The sequence below is a fragment of the Amblyomma maculatum genome, chromosome 5 (genome assembly GCF_055883805.1).
Source record: "Amblyomma maculatum isolate TAMU_Amacu chromosome 5, ASM5588380v1, whole genome shotgun sequence".
NCBI lineage: Eukaryota > Metazoa > Arthropoda > Arachnida > Ixodida > Ixodidae > Amblyomma > Amblyomma maculatum.
Window position 1 is genome coordinate 33011023 of NC_139348.1, and position 20963 is coordinate 33031985.

General features: G+C 47.1%; 1 protein-coding gene and 1 pseudogene across 1 annotated transcript in view; one reads left to right on the plus strand and one right to left on the minus strand.

Annotated features, from left to right (window-relative positions):
* LOC146187981 (zinc carboxypeptidase-like) overlaps nt 1-20963 on the plus strand; it is a 69233-nt gene that overhangs the window by 16609 nt on the left and 31661 nt on the right. Inside the window, exons 6-8 of the mRNA XM_084604970.1 lie at nt 7002-7100; nt 10820-10930; nt 20036-20132. Of these exons, the coding sequence (XP_084461096.1) occupies nt 7002-7100; nt 10820-10930; nt 20036-20132 (307 nt within the window). The remainder of the gene's footprint in view (nt 1-7001; nt 7101-10819; nt 10931-20035; nt 20133-20963) is intronic.
* On the minus strand, nt 4287-5955 carry LOC146187982 (uncharacterized; annotated as a pseudogene).

Here is a 20963-nt window from a genome sequence, read left to right on the forward strand (position 1 = left end):
TTCTGGGGTTGGAGCTAGCTTGAGGGACTTGCGAAGTTCGTCGTGGATCATTTCCGTCCTCGCTATTTCTCGCATCTGCTCGCGGTATCCGGGTCTCGGTAAGAGCGCTCTTCCAGTCGTTGTCTGCAGCAGCCTGAGTTTTGTCGAGTCAAGCTGCGCCTCGCGTAGCTCTTCAAAGGTGTTTTGCAATCCAAGCGCCATTAGTTTTTCTGTCGACGCTGTCTTGTACGCTTTGCGTAGCAGGGCATCCGCTTGTTGTATTTCGCTCTTGTTGAGGCACTGGTAGAGTAGGCTGTACATAATTCGGCTCAATACCAGGTTTCTGACTAAATTTAGTGTGTCCTCTTCGCGCATGCCATGCCGCCTGTTGGTGATGAAAGGTGATCATGCGTGTTACCTGTAGCGTTCTTGCTTCGAGCAGGGTAAAAGTGTGAGTACTGCGTTGGTCGGATTGAACCCACATACCCAATATCCTTATTGTTGTCTTTTCAGGATGGGCATTCCTTCTAGGTAGATGTTGATTTTCAAGTCCTCACTGGTTGGGACGTTCCGGTTTCGTTTGCCTCTCCACACTCGAAGCAGTTCCGATTTCTCGGTCGAGCATGCGAGTCCCCTGAAAACGCCCCAAAAACCGCGAAAATAATATAGGCCAAAATAAAGTTTTTCCTTCCTTCTTTCCTACTCCAGGACCTCCGCTCTAGAGGAGAGGCACCTTAGGTGAGGTGGGAATCCGCTTCAGATGCTGTTCAACATCCCTTGGATCTCGGCGGCCTCTTCAGCCATTCGAACCGCTAGCAGCAGGTATTCTGGGGTTGGGCTTTCCAGCAAAGCCTTCCAGGCTTCCCTACTATCAATGTCGCATACGACCACCCTTAAAGGACACTGAAAAGTCATATTCCTGTAGACGTAATGCCCAACTAGCTAGTCGACTGGAGGGGTCACGCAGGCAACAAGCCGACACAGGGAATGAGGGTCAGTAATTACATGGAAGTGGCGGCCGTACAAATAGGGGGCGGAACTTGGTAACAGCAAATGACGGCGAGACATTCAATTTCTGTCACCGTGTAGTTACGTTCTGCTTTCATTAAGTGCGGCTTGCATATGCTATCACATTTTGGGCGCCGTTCTGGAGCTGGCCAAGAACCGCGCCGACGCTCACGCCGCTCGCATCGATGTGAACCTGAGCCTTGGCAGTCGGATCGAAGTGGCATAAAACAGGACCAGATGTGAGCAGAAACCGCAGCTGTCGGAACGATGACTGGCATTCCGGGGACCAACCAAACAGAGCATCTTTTTGCAGGAGGGATGTGAGCGGATAGGCAATTTGGACGAATCCTTGAATGAAACGGCGGAAATAAGAAATTACACCCTAAACGCGCTTTAAATGTTTACGTTTTGAGGTTTAGGAAAGTCACACCGTGCAGTAATCTTTTGGGGGTGGGTCGAATACCCTCCTAGTCTACTAGAAAAATCAACACCAGTGTCTGCCCCTCAACGAAGACGCGTTTTTGAGTTCAAAACTAGTCCGGAGTTTCGAATACAGTCCAGCACAAGACAGCCGCTGATTATGCTCCCGAAACATCTTTCCATAGATGACGACGTCATCAAGGTAGCATATGCATATCTCCCATTTTAAGCCACGTAGAATTGCGTCCATAAATCGTTCGAACGTCGTTAGTACATTGCACAGTTCAAAGGGCCCCACATTAAATTATTTTAAGTCCGCCAGGTGTCACAAAAGATCTGCCAATGGCCAGACCGCAGATCTACTGACGATAAATAAGAGGCGGTTTCAAGACAATATAAGCTATCGTCAATACGTGGAAGAAGGTAAACGTCCTCTTTTGTAACTGCGTTTAACTGTCGATAATCGCCGCAAAATCTCCATGAGTTGTCCTTCTTTACTAAGATGACAGGGGCTGCACAAGGAATGGAGGATTCCCGTATAAACCCCTTTCTTCAACATGGCCTAGACCTGTTCGGTAATTGCTCTGCGCTCGGCTGACGATACTCGGTAGGGCTTCTGTCTGATCGGGAACGTATCACTTTTGTTGATCTTATGTGCCATATGTGTTGTGCAAGCAGATAAATGAAGGGAAAATGAGGGTGCTCGTTATAATACACGAAGGAAAAAAGCCAACGTCGGCGTGGCCTAGGAAAGCATTGGGGATTGTACTTTATGTCTCCTTTTTTTTTTATTTTTACTACGGTAATCACATAAATTAGTAATGTAATGTGTTTAGGGGAAAGATAAACACAAAGTGCAAGGAAAAACAACGTGCCGATGGTGGGAACCGAACTCACAACCTCCGAATATCGCGTCCGGTGCTCTTCCAACTGAGCTACATCGGCCGCTGTCCCCCCTGCTACTTTCTTGGGTACTAATGTTGTCTGTATACGAACCTTGAGAGTGTTCACCAGCGCCACCCTCAATCATAGCGGTGGACGTGGAACGTCCTGTGTTACCGCCAGCATCACGTAGAATGTGATCAAGAGCGAGGGCGAAAGCTGTGCTGAACCCTCTTACGCTACCTATGTCTTCAAGACTGCCAGAACCGAGACCCCCGTAAGCTACAAGCAGATAAATGAAGGTAAAATGAGAGTGCTCGTTCTAATACACGAAGGAAAAAAGCCAACAATCGGCGAGGCCTAGGAAAGCATTGGGGATTCTACTTTGTCTTCTTTTTTTTTATTTTTACTTCGGTAATCACATAAGTTAGTAATGTAATCTGCTTAGGGGAAAGGTAAACACAAAGTAGAAGGAAAACCAACGTGGCGATTGTGGGAACTGAACCCACGGCCTCCGAATATCGCGTCCGGTGCTCTTCCATCTGAGCTACATCAGCTGCTGTCCCCCCTGCTACTTTCTTGGGCATTATGTTGTCTGTATACGAACCTTGAGAGTGTTCACCAGCGCCACCCTCAATCATAGCGGGGGACGTGTTACCGGCAGCGTGTGTCCTGTGTTACCGGCAGCGTCACGTAGAACGTGATCAAGAGCGAGGGCGAAAGCTGTGCAGGAAGAAAAGCTACACGTGACACTTTCTGTATCTCAAATAATGAAATAGTTGTTTCTGAAGTTGCTCTACAACTTTGCAATAAGATGTATGGTCTGAAGTCAATGTTTAGTAAATTACAAAAATTAACATAATTAGCTAAATAAGTAATTGCAAAACAAAAATGCTTGTGGTGCGCAGGCAGCTGGCAGCTGTATGCAGCTGGTTTCCCTAGCCTACTTCAAATATTTTATTTTTTAACCCTTGGTTCCAGTTAGCTGGGACACCCGGTATATATATATATATTAATACTGGATAGCGATGACACTCGGTGGTAAATAGACGCATACGAGGTTGACTCTCACGGACACAGCCACGGAGACGGACAGTCCCTCCCGAACACCGGCTCCATCCTTCTCTTGTTTCCCATCTATCCACACGTTTTCTCCCCGCGCGCTCGCGCCGTGCTTCTTTTTCTTCCATACCGTAACATATTTCCATCAGTTGGGGAGGGGGGGGCGAAGACGGAGGAGAAGAGGGACAGAAAACTCAGTGTCCGACCACACACACACACACACGAAAACAGACTACACAGGCTATGGACGACAATAACACACAAGGCCACACCAATCGGAAACCAATAAAAATCGCAGTCCAAGTCTAAGCGCGTGGAGGCCGCTTAATGCTCAGAATTTTTTCACGTGATACCGTTCCAAGGTAACGGCCGTTCACTCCAGTGTGCAGTGGCCGCGCGAGAGTACTCAGGTTCCAGTTTCAAGCACTGCTCACACCACGGCGCGCAGAAGTTGGTAAGGGGGACGAGCGCGATGTTGACCACCTGGTCGAAGTTGGACTGATTGAGCTTGAAGACGTTCAGCTGGACGATGACACCCATGACCTCAACGTCAACCTCTGTTAATTTGGGCGCCGTTTCCGGCTCGACCTTTGGCTTCTTGGGCTTGTCCTCGTCTTCCTCTTCACCATCCTTTCTCGATAAGGAGTCCTCATTCTCGGTCTCCACTTTCTCGAACTGGTCTTCTTGGTCACCCTCCCCACTACTGCCCTCTGCGGCCTTGGTCTCGTCCTTGATCTATCTCTCGGCGCCATCAGTTTTCGTGGTTTCCTGTAACTCAGACGCCAGCTTGAACTTGTCCACATCCAGAGGCGGTTCTTTGCATCTACTGAGCGCCAGATCTATGTCAGCCCATGAGACCTTCCCTGCAACCACTAGGATGAAAACCAAAACTGATTTACAGGCCTTCAACATGAGCACATCGATTTTTGGACGCTTCACTGTGCAGACGCGCATCTGTACAGCCAAGTGCTGATCTCGGTGAGCTGCTGCAGGCGTTCCACATCTGAAATGGAGGAACCGCCCTCCTGTGCAAGGTGGTCGCCCATACCACACTCTAGCTGTTGCATCTTGAACCATTCCCGCAGCTCCCTCTCAAAGCACGCCAGCCACTCCGAGTGGGCCAGACCACCCTCAACCTTGCCTACAGGTAACAAACACTCCAGCAGCTTCCGCTCCCTTTGCTCATACACGGCCAACAACCTCTCTTGCAGGCTCTGGATTTCCTTCGCGTGCCTGGTCTTCACCGTCTCCAGATCCGTGCTCTTTTTCTTGTCTTGGGTTTCTGCTTTGCATTCGTATGCCTGCATATCCTTTTCCACCTCTCTGTTCTTGACGTGTAGGTCTCTGTTCTTGGCCCATTGCTCGTCCAGCTCATACATCAGCTCCTCCACAGCTGCCGCATGTGCCTGTTCAAGCCGCTTCATGGCCCCCTCGGCCTCCGCCTTCTTGTGTGACAGCTCCCTCACCTCACGACTGTCGGTCTCGACGGCCTCGAACGGGCGGGCACGCAACTATTTAGCCAGGTGGGTCTTCTGCTCACAGCACCACTCCAGAGCGTTCAGCCGACGCCGGTGTTCCACCCGCTCCGCCTCCAGCACCAACTGCTGCACCTTGCTGACTTTTTACCTCGCCCATGGAAGCATTGCGTTGGGCAGCCAGTTTCTATGCCTCCTGGTCGAGCCGCTGCCGCAGTTGCAAGCACGCAGCCTCCAGGGTTTCGGCATGCCCCTGAGCCTTAGCCAGACGAGCCTCCGCCTCCTGCCGCTCGCTTTAGGGTCTCCCTGTAGGAGTGCTCCAGCTCCTCCTCTCGCGAACGTAACCATTCACGCACCGAGGCCAATGTGCTCCGTAGCTCCACCTCCAGCTGGTGCACCTGCCGCTGCAGCTGTGCCGACCGCTCCTCACAAAGTTTCCGCTGGGCCTTGAAGGTCTCCTCCCGTTGCTGCATCTTTCTCAGCTGTTCGTCGAGCTCCTGCCTCGGCGCCTTCACTTTGGCGGCGTGCGAGACGGTGGACTGGCGCTCAGCCTTCAGGTCGCGCTCTCGTTCGGCCAGTTGCCTCCGTAAGTAGGCCTCTTGATCGGCACCCCGCTTGCCCCTTTTGTCAGTCGCCTCGATGGCGAGACTCAAAAGTTCTGGGGATCGAATCTGGGCGCCCGAGACGTACCTGGCGCTGTACCTCGGGAACCCCGATGGCGTCAAGAAACACCTCAGTGCCGATCAAGGCCAGGTCATTCTGAAGCGCTCACGGCAGAGACTGTAACGCTAGCAGCTCGTTATCAGCGGCCAGGTCCTGCAGGCTTTCCCCAGGACCCTGCCGGCGCGCACACAAGAGCTGGTATTGTTGCCTGGGTAGTGGAGATTACCGACAGTCTCTTATGGCGCTTGGCGCTGGGCTGGAGTGAACGCCATCCCACCACTGTTGCCACAATGTTATGGAATAGCGATGACCCTTAGTAAATAGGCGCATACGGGGTTGACTCACTCAGACACAGCCGTGGAGATAGACAGTCACTCCTGAACACCGGCTCCACCCTTCTCTTCTTTTTCATCTGTCCACGCGTGTTCCTCCCCGCGCGCTCGCACCGGGCTTACTTTTCTTCCATACCGTAACAATAAATAAATAAATATATATATATATATATGCATATGCAGCAAAATACCTATTTCTGCTGGATACATGCATGACCAATCGCCTTCGTTAGTATGTGACATTATTTAAGGGCACAAGAACAGCGTTTGCGCTTAGACCCGCTCCCATTATTAAATCGTCTCACTGCTATCACGTATGTGCTGTCTTTACTGACTTGCCGCCCCACAACAATATTTACGCCGTGCCATTTTCTAATTTGCTGACCGTAAAAACTTATATGACACCGGAGTAAACCGAAGGAATCACACTACAATCAACTTTTATATTCGAGATCTTCAGAGGGCCCTTGTTTACGAGGTGCAAGGAAAACTTGTGTTTTCCTAAACAATGTAGTATAGGGCGGATAACGCGATGGGTACTTTTTTCGGTACGTGTTTTCCTAGTAATGCCAGTAATTTTGTGATATTTATTTCCCACGATTATGCAGTTCAGGTAGCGATGAAGTGCTGAGTTTCCCTAGCTCAGCTCTTTTTTGACATAATTTTACTTGTGAGGCGGATGTTTGATATCGTGTGATATTCCTACGGACATGTGGGTGGCGATGCCCTATTTTTGTTGCATATACCATACTTTTATTCATAGACCCGTACCGAGTGCCTTGCCATATTGTAAGATTCCTTTACGCACATGTTTTTATGAATTGTACAGGATTGCAGTTCATATCACAATTTTTCCTCTGAAGTTATTTCTGCACTCACAACGAATAATTAAGACATCTATAGGAAACCAGTACAGTGCTTATTTTAAAATAAATAGAAAAGAATCTACAGGGCTGCGAAGCGATGCAATGAGGGTATGTTGATTGTGGAGGTGTAGTTCTACAGCAACGAATAAACACACATTCAGAATGTTTTCTTACAATTTGTCGAAATCTTCACTGTATGTCTGCCTAAATCCGTACAACCGTAATGAAACAGAGAGTTCCTATTTGACATGCCTGCATGGGTAATCATGAGCGCTACATGCCTTAGCGCTACTCGCCGATTCAACTTTCCTTAGGTGAAGGCCAAGGAGGACCTGCCCATTGTGTTTCTTGAGTGCGGGATTCACGCCAGGGAGTGGATCGCCCACACAGCTTGTCTCTACGTGATTCATCAGGCAAGTGCAGAATGCAGGGCTTCCTGAAGGGATAGTTGGTTCATAGTAGCTTTATTTTCAAAAGCTTCGTTTCGGTATTTAAAGGGCAGGAACCAATATCTACCGTCCCCAAACGGGACCTGCCGTTTGAAACACTTTTTGAAAACTGGACATGCCGTAGCGGTATGCGTGTAAGCATAAAGGAGAGGGGTAGAAGCTGGTAAGCATATCAGGATGTCCGCAACTGCTTATTCAGAAACCGTAACATGATTTCAGCCTCTGCCTGCTACGCAACTTATTCGGACATCATCGGCGCTTGGCTAGGTCCTTAAGACGTTAAAATGTTATGGTCAATGGCTTTCTTCACACATCCAGCACCCATTTTAGAGAAAGCGAGTTCGCAAGCCGACAAGAACACAGCATCATAAGCCGGAAATAGCGGTTTTCATGTTTTCATGCCTATATTTTATAGCTAGGATATGAGATACGCATGGTTGAAGTTCAGACTATTCTGGCCTCTCTACCCCTTGGCAAGGGGCAGAGTTGCGTACTGATTAGACGTTCTGGTATTTTCTCGGCGCCCTGTTCTGAGTTTAGCTATCAGTTTCCTACTATTAATTCAACTGTAGTCTTTCTTGATCCGATGGACGTTGTATTGTACACCTTGGCTGCAGCTAAAATTCAGAGATCATGTCATGTGTGCCTTCAATGGGCAGCGTAATGGGTCAGGCCAGATTAATCAAGGACCAATTCAAGCTAGACAATGTTCCCTCTCTAAAAACTGCTACAAAAATGTATTTTATTAGAAAGCAAGAGAAAGTAGTACGTACGCGACTCCAAGTCATCACAGCAAGGCGACTACTTGAAAATGCTGCTATGACCATCTGTGTATAGATGTTATCTGTTATGAAACGCTTAAGCATGTGGAACCTAATTTTTATAGAGCCGTTATACCACTTAATATTGTAAGCTTGCTTTAAACCCTTTTGTGGTAATTTGTAGATTATCTTCTTTCGTAAGTATTTCAAGAGTACATGACATCACGAAGCTAAAGAAGCGCACTCCCTGACATTGATTATTGCAGGCTAATCCTTGAAGACAGCAGTGAACGTTTCCTTATTTTTAAGAAGCTCTTTCGCTTCGCAGACTATGACTATCGTATATTTTACCTCAAAGCTTTCAATCGTCCCTCTGAACATACTTTGGGTTGATGTGCTCGTTGTGCAGAGAAAGGCTTATCTGCTATCTAATTTCTGTCATTATAGTGTTACTATGAGAGAAACGATGCCTCCTGCGGAGATAGTGCGTTTCCTTTGGTCTTTAGAGAAGCTCAGAGTAGATCAAATGCACCAAGGGTGCCAGTTAAAGTTTACTTCGTGTAACCGCCATCATTTTTCGGTGTTTGCAGGCCTGCTGCATATTTAGATAAAGAGCCGAAGAAATGGCCTCGGGAGAGAGGCAGTACGATAAGCTGTTCTTTCCTCGGTGTCGATCAAAGTTTGATTAAGTGAACAGCTGCTCCCAGCGGTCGCAGTGAACCTGCAGTCTATATGTGCGGTCAGTGCACTCTCTCGTAGAGGAGAATGTTTGCGCGCGTGGACAGCGGCATCAGCCTTCGGTGGAGATCGTGACGGTGTTTCTCGTTTTGCTTGCGAGATCATGCGTCGATGTCAATTCATTTCCACCGTGTTTCACGTCTCCCGTGACAGCGCGGATGCCTTTAACATTGAGCGCGGACCAGTGACCATTAATTGTGCTTGCTGCAGAACAAGGGCGAAGGTTTCTCACTACAGGACCACTAAGCGGCACATTTTAAGTCGTGGTTCAATTGCACAGTAGGAGGTATCGCATGGCTGAGCAGGGAAGAATTTCTGCAGTTCCAAAAGCAGCGTCAAATATTAGTAAAAGAGGTATAGCAATTGCTGTTACAGCAGTGTCAGTTTGGAAAGTTTTTGAGTGCTGGAATGTCCGCATGCCGCCTATGAACGGCGTGACCAGCATGCACAAAGGAGTCTTTTTATCCTTCGCTGGAAAACTCTGCTTCTTGTGAGAAGAGAAAACACAAGAACGGGCCACATGAACAAGAAGGAGGCTGTACAGGGAGTAGTCAAACATGTCTATCAAGATTCAATACTTAGGAGTATTAATCGCTGTACGTTCAATGCATCATCGTTTTCCTAATAAAGTTAGGCCACGTAGGAATAGACAGTTAAAGCAGCCGTTTGGTGCATGAAGTTGAACACGAGAGCGGAAAGACAAGAACAAGTTTAGGACAGACACACGAGCGCTTACTTTCAAAACACTTGAGGGGGAAATCAGGAACCATGTCTTCGAAAACTTCTTTAAAACGTCGGCGCTGTGCGTTCACTCGTAGGTGCAAATTTCGAGGCCGTTGGGACCACAGGCAAGGGTTCCAGTTTAGATTTTCCTTGTTTCAGTACAAACGTAGGCATCAGCAGTTAAAGCGTACGGCTCACTTCTTCGGGAATTGTCACCTCCCCAAACGTACGGACATTGTGCGATGTCTCTTCCTTAGCACTCGGCAGGCCTTATTTGTGAAAAGCGTGCTTCCAGTGGCCCTCACCACAAATTCGATCTGCAAAGCTCCCGCTCTTTCCTGTATTCACTGCACCTGATTGTCATAGTTCTGTTTGGATCCCTTCGACCTACGGCCAGTCATAACAAAAGGATTCTCAAGGTGCTTCCTGAAACTGGTCCCTCCAAGGCAGTCTAGATCGCACATCCGTACCTTTGTGGTGATAGCACTATCGAACAGGTGCCGTACGCTTCACCTGGGGCCTAAATTCGACATGGAAAAAAGAAACTAAAACCGGAGATCTTCGCTATCATCCGAATCGTTTCACAACTTACCGCTACAAGTGAACGCAGAGCGCCTCCGTTTTAAAGAAGTGTTCGAAGACAAGGCTTCCTCTGGCTTCCCTCTCAAGTGTTTGAAAATAAGCACTCATGTCCTAAGCTCTGCTCTTGTCTCTGCGCTTTAGAATCCAATACGGCAAATCAACTCATCCAAAGGCCGCAATTATAGCTGCACTCTGCGACACCACGGACCCTAGCATCCGCGCTTCGCATCGCCATGCTTGGCGTCGCTGTGTCCGAGGAAAAGGCGGCTCTGGTGGTTAATCCGATGTGCAGTGTTTGGACATTTGAGGTCCGTCGGTCAAGGCAACACATTACTTTTGCCCCCACTTCCGTAGACGCCACATTTGGGCGGACCCAACCGGGGGAAACAGGAATAGCCTATTGATGTCTTCTCCTGCATGTTTTGCTTTCCTGTTCTCTTTTCGTTGATATCCTGAGTTGCTTGTGCATCATAAAGCCCAACGTAGCACATCGTAACCCAAGAAAGTTCTGATAACATAGAAGGAATGTTTTTCATGTGGGTGAAATGCTGTACAGCATTAAATTAAAAAATTTCTAATATAATTGAGTAATTTATTAGTTTTCAAGTTACATCTCTTCGTTTTTTGTGTACCGATTGAAATGTTCTCAATAACTGGTTGTCGAGATAATAAGGGAATGAACAAAACCGGCAAAATTCCCCACGTAAGCATAACCTTCCATTCTTTAATAAGTGTTTGTTGAACAAGTGCTCAATGTTTGTTGAATAATCGTTGACTGCGCGCAAGATTTGATTTCAGGGTTTGTTTACTGCTGCACCCTTGTTTTTAACTATAGTTTTTCACGTATATAGTTTTCTCGTTCTTTTACCGCTACTACAGCTGGCGACCGTCTACGACACCGACGAGACAATTCGGAACCTCGTGTATAAGTATGAGTGGCGAATTTACCCAATCGTGAACCCAGACGGCTACGTATTCACGCATACTACGGTAAGCTTACTATTTATTCACTACCGTCGAATTAAATTTTTAAGTTCAAGTTTTTATTGCAGCAAACAAACTATTTGTTCCTTGCAGAACCACTTGAAAATTGCTCATTACAACAGCAAGTACTGTTCAAAAAAATAAAAAATGTATTTCAATATCGAGCAATGCTGCCCACATAAAAAATGGATGCTTTCATAAACTTTTTATTGCTGTTAATATGTTTGTTTACAGACGAAAGTGAGCTTCTCTATTTGGGCAAACACCAAATTAATTTAGGATGTCTTGGTAGAATTAAGATAATCATCAAAAACAAAACCATTTCATTAATTATGGACTTAGCTGTTAGTGATTGTGTTATTGCTACGGTGAATTAAAAGATTGAAAAAACATGCACTGGCCTACCCACTGCTGCTATAGCTGAGCCACCATCGCGGCCTCGGGTGGATATAGGAAAACTGAATTAGATGAGAAAGAAAGAAAGAAAGAAAGAAAGAAAGAAAGAAAGAAAGAAAGAAAGAAAGAAAGAAAGAAAGAAAGAAAGAAAGAAAGAAAGAAAGAAAGAAAGAAAGAAAGAAAGAAAGAAAGAAAGAAAGAAAGAAAGAAAGAAAGAAAATAAGTAAGTAAGTAACGAAGTAAGTAAGCAGGTAATTAAGTAAGTAACTAAATAAGTAAGCAATTAAGCAAGCAAGTAAAAGTGTGGGGTTTTAACGGGATTTTGGCTCTGCTCTCAGAGCCAAATGCGAAGCCGATAGCTCGGGCCCCTTCCGCAGCAGGGAAGAACGACACACCGAGGCACAGCCAGCGGGCCAAGATTTTTATTGGGAGCTCCCTATTCGCGTCTTTCGAGGGAAATAGAGGGCACCAGCAGGCGTGGAATATGGCGGACAACTGGATGATAGCGTCTGTCTCACAGTTGCCACGCATTCATTTTTTAAAGGTTTTTGGCTCAGTGTAGAATACTTACAGGCTTCGTTTTCATTTTGCAGTGCTCAGCGAGTCCACTGACAGCAAAATTGTGCCCCGTTTCTTGATGAAAGCGAAAGTGCTTGAAGGAAGTAATTTAATGCCAAATCAGGCTTCACGGTATATCGCAGCGTGGGTATGATAGTCGAGTGGTAGAAAGGCATTGCAACTTGGTGTCTTAGTTATTGAATATTGCACGTACCCTGTGATGTTTAGCTGTCTTCGGCAGGTACAGAAGCAGAATACGATGATCTGATGATGGTCAGGAGGAGATATATATTTACAGAAGCAAAATAGTATACATAGGCAAAGTTACAGCAACAAGTCACACAGACAACTGTAACTTAAAAGAAAATGAAGACTCTCACACAGAGAAGTCACTTTACAGGCCCTTACTTTCCTACCGAGCGTTTCGGTTAAAGCCTAGGGGGTGTAAATACATGCTAAGCACGGAGCCTCAATCTTGACTGTCGAACATGGTCCGAGGACCGCTTTTTGATACCAGACATCAACAAAGACCCAAGGGCGGTCACCTTAGGTGGTCCGCCCCGAAAATGAAGCAGCCAATCAAATTATTTAAAAACATGCCACAACCCCCGTGGGTTGGGAATAATCTTGGACCCAGGTCCTTAATTACGCCAAATAAAAATACAACATTCAAAACACACATTCTCTCCACTCGCTGGTCCCCAAACCCTCTCACACGGCGCCTGTCTTTGCCTCCCCTCCTCACCGTGTTTGCGACGCGACCTTGCAGCAGGCGCCTTCGTGAAAGAAACGCCGCGGGGGATCTGGAGACTAGGCCACCCCGCCGTCCCGTTCGAGGAAAGGAGGGGGGAACTGTCCCAGAGCAGTGTACAGTCGCCGTTGCTCGCATCCGATGAGCCGCTGCGTGGGGGCTAAGTGCCGCGCCTATTGTCGCCTTCTACAGGGCGTTTAGTGAGCGCTTGGGGCAGGGCAAAACGGCCTCATTATCGGGGTCTCTCTGCCCTGATGTTTCGCGACACAGCGGGAGATCGCTGGGCTGATTGCCTACTTGGGAGGGCCGAGGGTCGCGCCTATTGTCGCCTTCTGCAGGACATTTAGTGAGCGCTTGTGGCAGTGCAAAAAGCTTCATTAACGGCGTCTCCCTGCACCCATGCTTGGCGCCACGGCGGGACATCGCTGGACGAGCCGGCCGTAAAGTGGTTCGCAGAAGCGTGCCGCTGTTGTTCTCGGCTGATAATTGGATGCGTCTGCCGTTCGCTTCTTGGCGACGCCTCGGGGCGAAGGGACAAAACAAACCAAGCCTCGCGCGCGCCCGCGCCCAAGAAGAGGGGAGAAAAGGAGAAAAAAAAACGCTGGCTCCTTGGCCTCGACGCGCGGGGGTTCGGCCGCCAGCTTGACTTCACGCGCGAGTCGCTTTTGAATGCGGCCTTACATACCCGTAGTGCTCATTTGTTTTTATAAATGTATTGCGGCTCATGATGAAGCAGGGTATTTTTTCCGGCCGCATCGGCCGCATTTAAGTAAGGGGAAATGAAATAGTGGCGAACATGGAAGCGTAGTGTGCTGTGTTAGTGAGCATCCACTTATGGTCGAATTTCGCAGCGCTTTCCCCCCTCCATTGTGAGATCCCAACTGCGCCTTTGGCCCATCACGTTCAATCTACAGCTAGTCATGTGATTACCACTACGAAACTCAGGCCGGAGTCCGCAGCACTGACTCCGGTCTAAGCTCAGTCTCGGAAATCAATTTTGTTGCAGAACACAATTTATGATTTACTTGCGCTTCTAGCTGCGAACCTTATGAACGGAAGCGAAGGTAACAAAGCAGAAAACGCAGTACATAATGTTTAAGTACACCAACATGCATGCTGTTTTCGTCAACGTTTAAACTAAGAATGCGCATGTATACGTTGTTAGCGCCGCACACGCCGTTGATGCTCGATCGCTATGTATTCGGCTTCATTTATCATTGCCAACCACTGCAAGTAATGTTGGGAGAAACGCTGGACCTGTGCAACCATCATCTCATCGAGCTAGAGCCCCCTAAATCGCCGGAGCTTTGCTCCGGCGAAAATACTAGGGTACCTGAAGATCATATGTTCAATATATCATATATCCATAGATCATATATCTCTCCACACTGGAAAATGATTTCAGTGGGCCGTTACGCTAAGATCATTCCACAAAAACGATTACAAACTCGTCACTCAGGCCCCGCCCCTATTAATGGGCAGTTCCAACGCTCAAAATCGACCAAGAAGAGTGAGGCTAGCCGATAGGCTTGTGACAAATTTGTAAGTTTTGTGATATGATCACTGCATAACATGGGCCCACTGTTTTATAAGCAACCAGGGCAGCGTCGACCATTTTCACTATCACATATTTAGTCTCTAAGCAGAGGTTGCTTATACACCGCTGTGTTAAAACCCAAAAAACATCACTTGCCCTAAAAATACAAAAGAAAGAGGCATGAATGAATCAGTAAGGTTGATACAAACGCTCACAGCTTGGAACTCTTAAAACACTGCACTCAACTAAAGTCGACGCTTCGCTTACCATTACAGTTATGTGAGTATCCTCTTAGCCTTCGCGACAGATTGTTTGCCGATGAAATAGAAATCTTTTTGTTCGCATTAAGGTTCCTCTCACGCAGTACGCAGCTCTGAGGGTAATCTGGATAATAAGTCAGAAAATTCTCCACAAACACCACACATAACTAGAGAATAGAGCGTCAAAAGCCATCGCCGCTCTCCGCCGCTACACCCGATCATCACTGAGACAGGGACACTTTTTGTAGCATGGCGGCGCGTCAGTCTGAAAAAACGAGATACTGGGACTGAGATGGGGAAGCACGGCCCACCGCACTACGCTAGTCCCCCTCACTCTCGCTCCCTACGCAGTAGCTCCGAAGGATGGAGGCCAGCAGGGACAGGGTGTTCGCCGCTTCGTGGAATCCCCACAGCCTCCCTCCCTCAAAAGTGACCTCCACCTGGGCGCCTTTTCCAACTGGAAGCTTGGCTTACCCCTCAGCAGACCTACACCGCAGGATAGGAGTAGGGCTGCGGGGCTGGTACGCTCTGCTTCTGGTGCCGCGGCCATAGCGAGGGCGGCCATCCCTAACGTCGACCGAGTTGCGGCCCCGTGTGAAGGCAGCCTCGTACTGCTGAAATCCCCGTCACTCCTTTCATAGTGTAAATGGGGTGGCGAAGTCAGCAGGACCACCCCTCAGTCAGGGACAGCCGTATACGCCCCACAGGTCGTAAATCAGGGCAGCAGTCTCCGTCCCTTCATGCACTAGGCGTCTTGCAAAGCTCCGTGTTCAAGAACCACGCCGGCCTGCGTATCTACACTGGCCGGATTCTTTGGCACGAGATCTCTCCCACCATCTCGCTTGGCGGCCGGTAGCGTTGTCATTCTGTGAGTTCACCGAATTCGGATGTTGTGCATCCAGTTACCAAGATCTCCTCACAATAGAACCGCCTGCGCGCGACCTCACACATCTGCCGTTTCTCCGTCGGAAGCTCGCGCTGCATAGTCAGACAACGCCGCTGCTGTGTGCGTAATCTCAGGCTCGGAGCCCTCACCCCTTTTCGGCGATCTCGCTGACAGAGGGTGTTGCAGCGAGACGCACAAAGTAGCTTTGCGTGTGATGTCATATGCACAGCATTTGAGGATCCTTCGGCGATTTCGATGGCTGCGGCTACTACAGAATCACTGTGTATGTGATCTCACGTGCGCGGAATTTTCCCGTTGCCGCGGCGAGTTCCCTAGCTTTGGGTGTTGCAGCGACGCCCGTACACACCTATCTTGGTTTCGCTAGCCTACACGCCGTTCAGCGCGAGCAGTTTCAGTTTCCACAGCCACTTTCTCTGAAATGTACTGTTGGCATAGGTCCGTCGATTCGGCCCGACCTCGGGTCTTTCAGCTTCCAGCCGCGAAAGCATATCAGCGAACTCGAACAGCCCCACTCATCTGGGCCCCCCGACCCTACGCGATCACGCATTCACGTCGCTTAGTGCGTAGTTGCGCTTGAGGACCCTGCCTCCACCCAGAAATCAAGGTCTGTGTACGCTGTCATAGCTAACCACCTGACTTGCAGTGTTCTTACCGCGTCTGCTGTTCGCCTTCGCGTTTTCATTTGCCATATCTCCCACAATCGCTTACCTATAGTCGTCGACATCTGAAGGGACCTTGCGTTCATGGTCTCGCATGCGCCCTTGGAGTAGCTTCATATCACGATCTCGGCGCTCGCCCCATTGCGCGAAACAACAGGATTGCAGCGCTCAGCTGAGGCATTATTGCTTAACACATATTGTAACAAAGCTTAATCATAGTCCAGCAAGAAATATGTAACAGACTCGTAGCAATACCAGCTACACTCGAGTTGACTAACTCCAACCACACTAAAAGTGACTTCACAGCGCAATTTTGGCTGAACTAATGGAGGGGGTGGTGTCTGTGTCTTAAGTAAGAATTACGACCCCCCGACGACAGAAAATGAGCATTTTATACCAACCCCTGACAAGTCTGCTGCACGCAACCTCGGAGGGTATTCATACTCTAACGAGATGTATGTGCTCTGGAGGGTCATTCCTCGCGAAAGGAGACGCGGTAAAACCTCGATATTATTTTTTCTGCGCGAAAAAAAAGTATGTAGGTTAGGGATCTGTGCGGCAACACTGGCAGAAGCATTATATTTACAAAAACAAATTTTATTTCCTCAAGAGTTTTAATGTGGGTCACTTGTCACAATTATAGTTAAAGCATGTTGGCTCGCCCAGGTGCCTGCGGCGATATTTGGAAACGTTAATGTATAGGGTTTTTTTATCTTATTTTTGTTTAGTTTGAGGCGAGCTCAAGGATTTTAAGGTCAAATACGTATCTCTGACCTTAATAAATCTCATAGCTGTGGGTTTATACCGACTGCATGCATTCGGATTTAGACGCAGAAAAAGAGAGACCCTTTAATGAAAAGCAGTGAACTTTGCCTCCGTTTAGATTTCGCTAGCATGCTACTTTGTGTAGGAAAGGGAGTTCGGAAGGGAAAGATCTAAAAAGAATGGTGAGTAAAATAATAGAATTGAAGGGGGAGATAAAATACGGCACTTGAATACGTGTTAAGGTGCTTCATGGAGTAATGGTATAAAATGTAATGATGAGTTGCATGATCCGACAAACGTGTTTATAGAGTTCACAGCTGTAATGATGCATGAGGGAAACATGCAAGGTGAATTTAAAGTTTGCCAAGGAGTCCAATGTCTTTCAAATACGTAAATAAAAAGTTTATTGCGAGTCTCTGTTGCCTTGGGCAGGCTAAGGGACCTAAAACACTGTTCATTGTTAAAGGCAGTGGGGAGAGCTTCTCCATGCTATGTTCATAGCACGCACGCTCATCAACGTGCGCATGGCACTCAAGTAGGATATATTCCACAGTTTCAATCGAGCCACAGTTGTCACAATATGGACTGTTCATTTCACCGAAATGGTAGCGCTAGCTATTTTTATATGCACAGTCCAGGCGAAGTCGATAATAAAGAGTTTCTAGCTGGCGAGAAAATTTCGGAGGGAATCTTGATCTTAAATGTGGGTCAATTGAGTAAAGAAACTGGTAGTGATGTGTCGGCAAGCTCCAAAGTCGATACTTTGTTTCGGAAGCAAATGTTTTGGCAAGTTGGGATGTATCAGATTTCGTGAAGAAGGTCCGAATGTATATTTGAAGTTGGTGGCCTTTAGGAGCCGCTTTATCTGCTTTTTCATTGGCTTTAATGCCACAGTGAGCTGATATCCATGGAAATGTTATGCAGTGGCCTGCGGCAATAGCCAAATGATGTAGATACCCGATGTCAAGGAAAACGGGATGATGATTGGTTTTCTTCAGCAGGTTATTCAGGATTTGCCGAGATGCTCTGGAATCAGTAAATATAACCCATCGTCCGGGAGTTTGGCACAGGATATAGGAAAGAGCTTCTTTGATGCCATGGAGCTGAACTGTCGTAGATGATGTCTTCCGCTGCAGCCGGTAAGACAGGACGCGGTTTGTTGAGGGTACATAAAGGCCACAGTATGAAGTCTGTTGAGCAGGTAAACCGTGGGTGAATATGTGGGTGTACTGCGTATATTCTTCGACTAAATAGGCGAGAGCGGCTTGCAGAAGTGCTGCCTGTGGCCCGCGGCTCTTCGCATTCACGCCAGGAACAAACATATTCACCTTTGGAGATGATAGTGTACATGGAGGAAAGGTAAGTGGTAGTATTTTACGTGGCTGAATAATAATAGGGAGGAGCAGAAACTGTACAGCTTGACCAAAGCCAGAGTTGCAGTGAGGTTGAACGCAAATGTATTGTACTAACCCAGCAAACGCCAATAGGGCACTTTTTAGCCCGGCTTTTGCGGTTCCTCTCGGACAGTGCAAGACGCCTATAGTCCCCAGACGGTACTTCCACCAGGAACTCACCATTTTTTTTGTTAAGTTTAACGCATGACAGACTACTGTTCGTAACCCCTTTTCTTATTATTATCTTTGTGTGGTTTGTCATCCTGGGAGCTCCGTCGGGTCGCTGGTTTGTGCGCTATTATAATTCATCTGTAGTATATTCGCAAAATGTCAAATTCAAGATTTGTGAAATGAGTTCACGCAATCCCCTGTTTTCTCGTTTCTTCACAATAATTTGATTTTTTAGCTATGGAAAGATTACTACAAAAGACAACGTACTGCCTACTACTAACATGCATACCTGTCGCATACCTTTTTCAAATTCCCCGCTGCGTTGCGCTGTTTCACAGATTCACCAAACCCTGTACATATAGAATAAGCAGGAGATGGGTTTTATGTGAGAAACCCGCACTCTCCGCCTCTTTTGGGATAAAGAAAAATCCAGAAACCACGTCATGCAAATAGGATTATCACCCCCGCCCTCAACTAACTGTAGCCTCTAAAAACTGAAATAAGCAAGCTTCTAGAATGACCGAAATTAATATAGAACGCCTTGACACGTTATCAGGGACAAGTGAAAATTAATTCTTTACAGTGCAACTTCTTTTTTCCTGAATCCGTAGGCTATTTCCAACTCGCGGGGTAATGATCGCTTTCGTGTAATTCTTCGAGAAGTGTTTTCTATAGCTTACGGTGCCCTATCTTTGAAAAACGTAACTCATTCTCTTGAAACACCCATGAATAAACTCTTGGGATTTTATCTACGCGCATACCATTATTGCACGACTCATTCTCTCACACTTAAATGATGCAGGGTTCCGTGCCTCAGTTGCTGCGATTTGTCCTCGTTACTGTTAGAAGAACGCATTGTGCAGAAAAAAAACCCGATAATTTTAAGCAATCAAAAATTCATATCAAAATTAAAAATTACAGGATCGCGCTTAGCTTCCCATAAAAGCTTAATGGCGAAAGCTTCTTATCCTTCTTTTGTTCCGCCTCTTCTCTTCTACCTGCGTGTTTTCGTACTTAGCCTAATTTCATTTTTTTTACTTTCTTTTCTTTGGTTTTGTTGTCAGCGGCATCTGAAGACCTCTCTCCTCGACATGCGAGACTGAACACACCTGGCCTTACTAAAGGAATAGGTCCAACTAGCCGAAGGGGGAAATTATGTCGATTTCACAACCAACTGCTGCGCCTGGCGGACGCATCTAGAGCAAACTCGCGGAATCTCGTGGACGCGAGGTTTTCCCCGTGAGCCTAGAAAGGCTCTCGCATTATATACTAAAGATGTCTGCTCTTACCGCACCGCATCGGCACCATTAGAGGTACTGGCGTCTAAACTGAAAACGATTTCCCCGTTAACTTCTTTGACCTGGCTGGCAATCTTCCGGCGTAGATGGTTGAACATGCTAAAAAAATTTCACAGAAATCAAAATTGTAGGCCGCGCACGTTGTGAGCGAGGATATGGTTATGAAACTGATAGTGTTTTTAAAACATGATCAATTGTAGGCCCATCTCCTCAAATGATTATTGGTGGTAGAAGAATCAATATTCCTCATGATTCTCCAACAACGTACGGTCATTCATGCTTTTTTCACGCATTAGTATTTTGAGGCTAACAAATTGAATTTAACCAGAACAGAAAGCAGAATTAGTAAACAGCAAGTTTCAACTGCTCATGTAAAGCGGAGGGGGCCAACCTTTATCGATTATTTTATCTGCAGGATCGATTTTGGAGGAAGACTCGGTCCAAAAGCATCTACAGCAGAAATTGCCGAGGTGCTGACGCCAACAGAAACTTCAACGTTGGCGGATTTTGCAGTGAGTGTCACGGCCCGTGTCTCTGGGCGCCATCTTGAATATCCATGTTTAGCAATACTGGCAATGGGCAAGTTGATTAATTTTTATAATGGAGAGTAGTGCAAATGCACACGGACAGAAAGGACGAGGTGCAGGCCTTTATGACATTTCAGTCGCTATCTCCGGTCCGCAAAAGTTGAGCAAAATGAACTCAGAAGTTCAGAACTGACAGGAAAAGGCTAACCGCACGAAACCTAAACGCAGATGTTCCGTCTATCACTTTTCCTCTTTTTCCCTCTGCTGTTTTGGTATGCGGTACCGATGACATGTGGAACAGTGTATGTGGAGCAAACGGGTCGATGTGCAATATTCGGCTATTAGAGCATCATAATTCGCGCAAATAGCAGCGTGATAATTTATTTCAGCACTGCCGCGCTTGCAGTGAAGAAAAATAAGCAAGGCAGGGAAAAAACGCAAGATTTGTTCTCCTGTGCCAGCTTGTCCGCGAAACTACGGATGCCAATCGTACAAGGAAATGCTCAAATTCTTACATAAGCCAACCTTCTGTCGCTATAGCAGATTTTGAGTATAATTATTGGCCTTTTGTTTAAATTGTTTCCAATAATAGATGCCTCATTTTATCGCACACGATGAGCGGCACGCCTGAGTCGCTTTGGGACGTTAAACCCCGCAAACCAACCGAGTGACACGTCCCGCTCGCTATGTATATTCTACCAAGTGACGCGGCAATCCATGAGCGCATTTTTTGTCTGTCCTTTTTCGTATAAAATTGTTTTTTTTCTCAATAATCTTTAGTTACGAGTAGCCCTTGTCCTCATTATTACTGTTCGT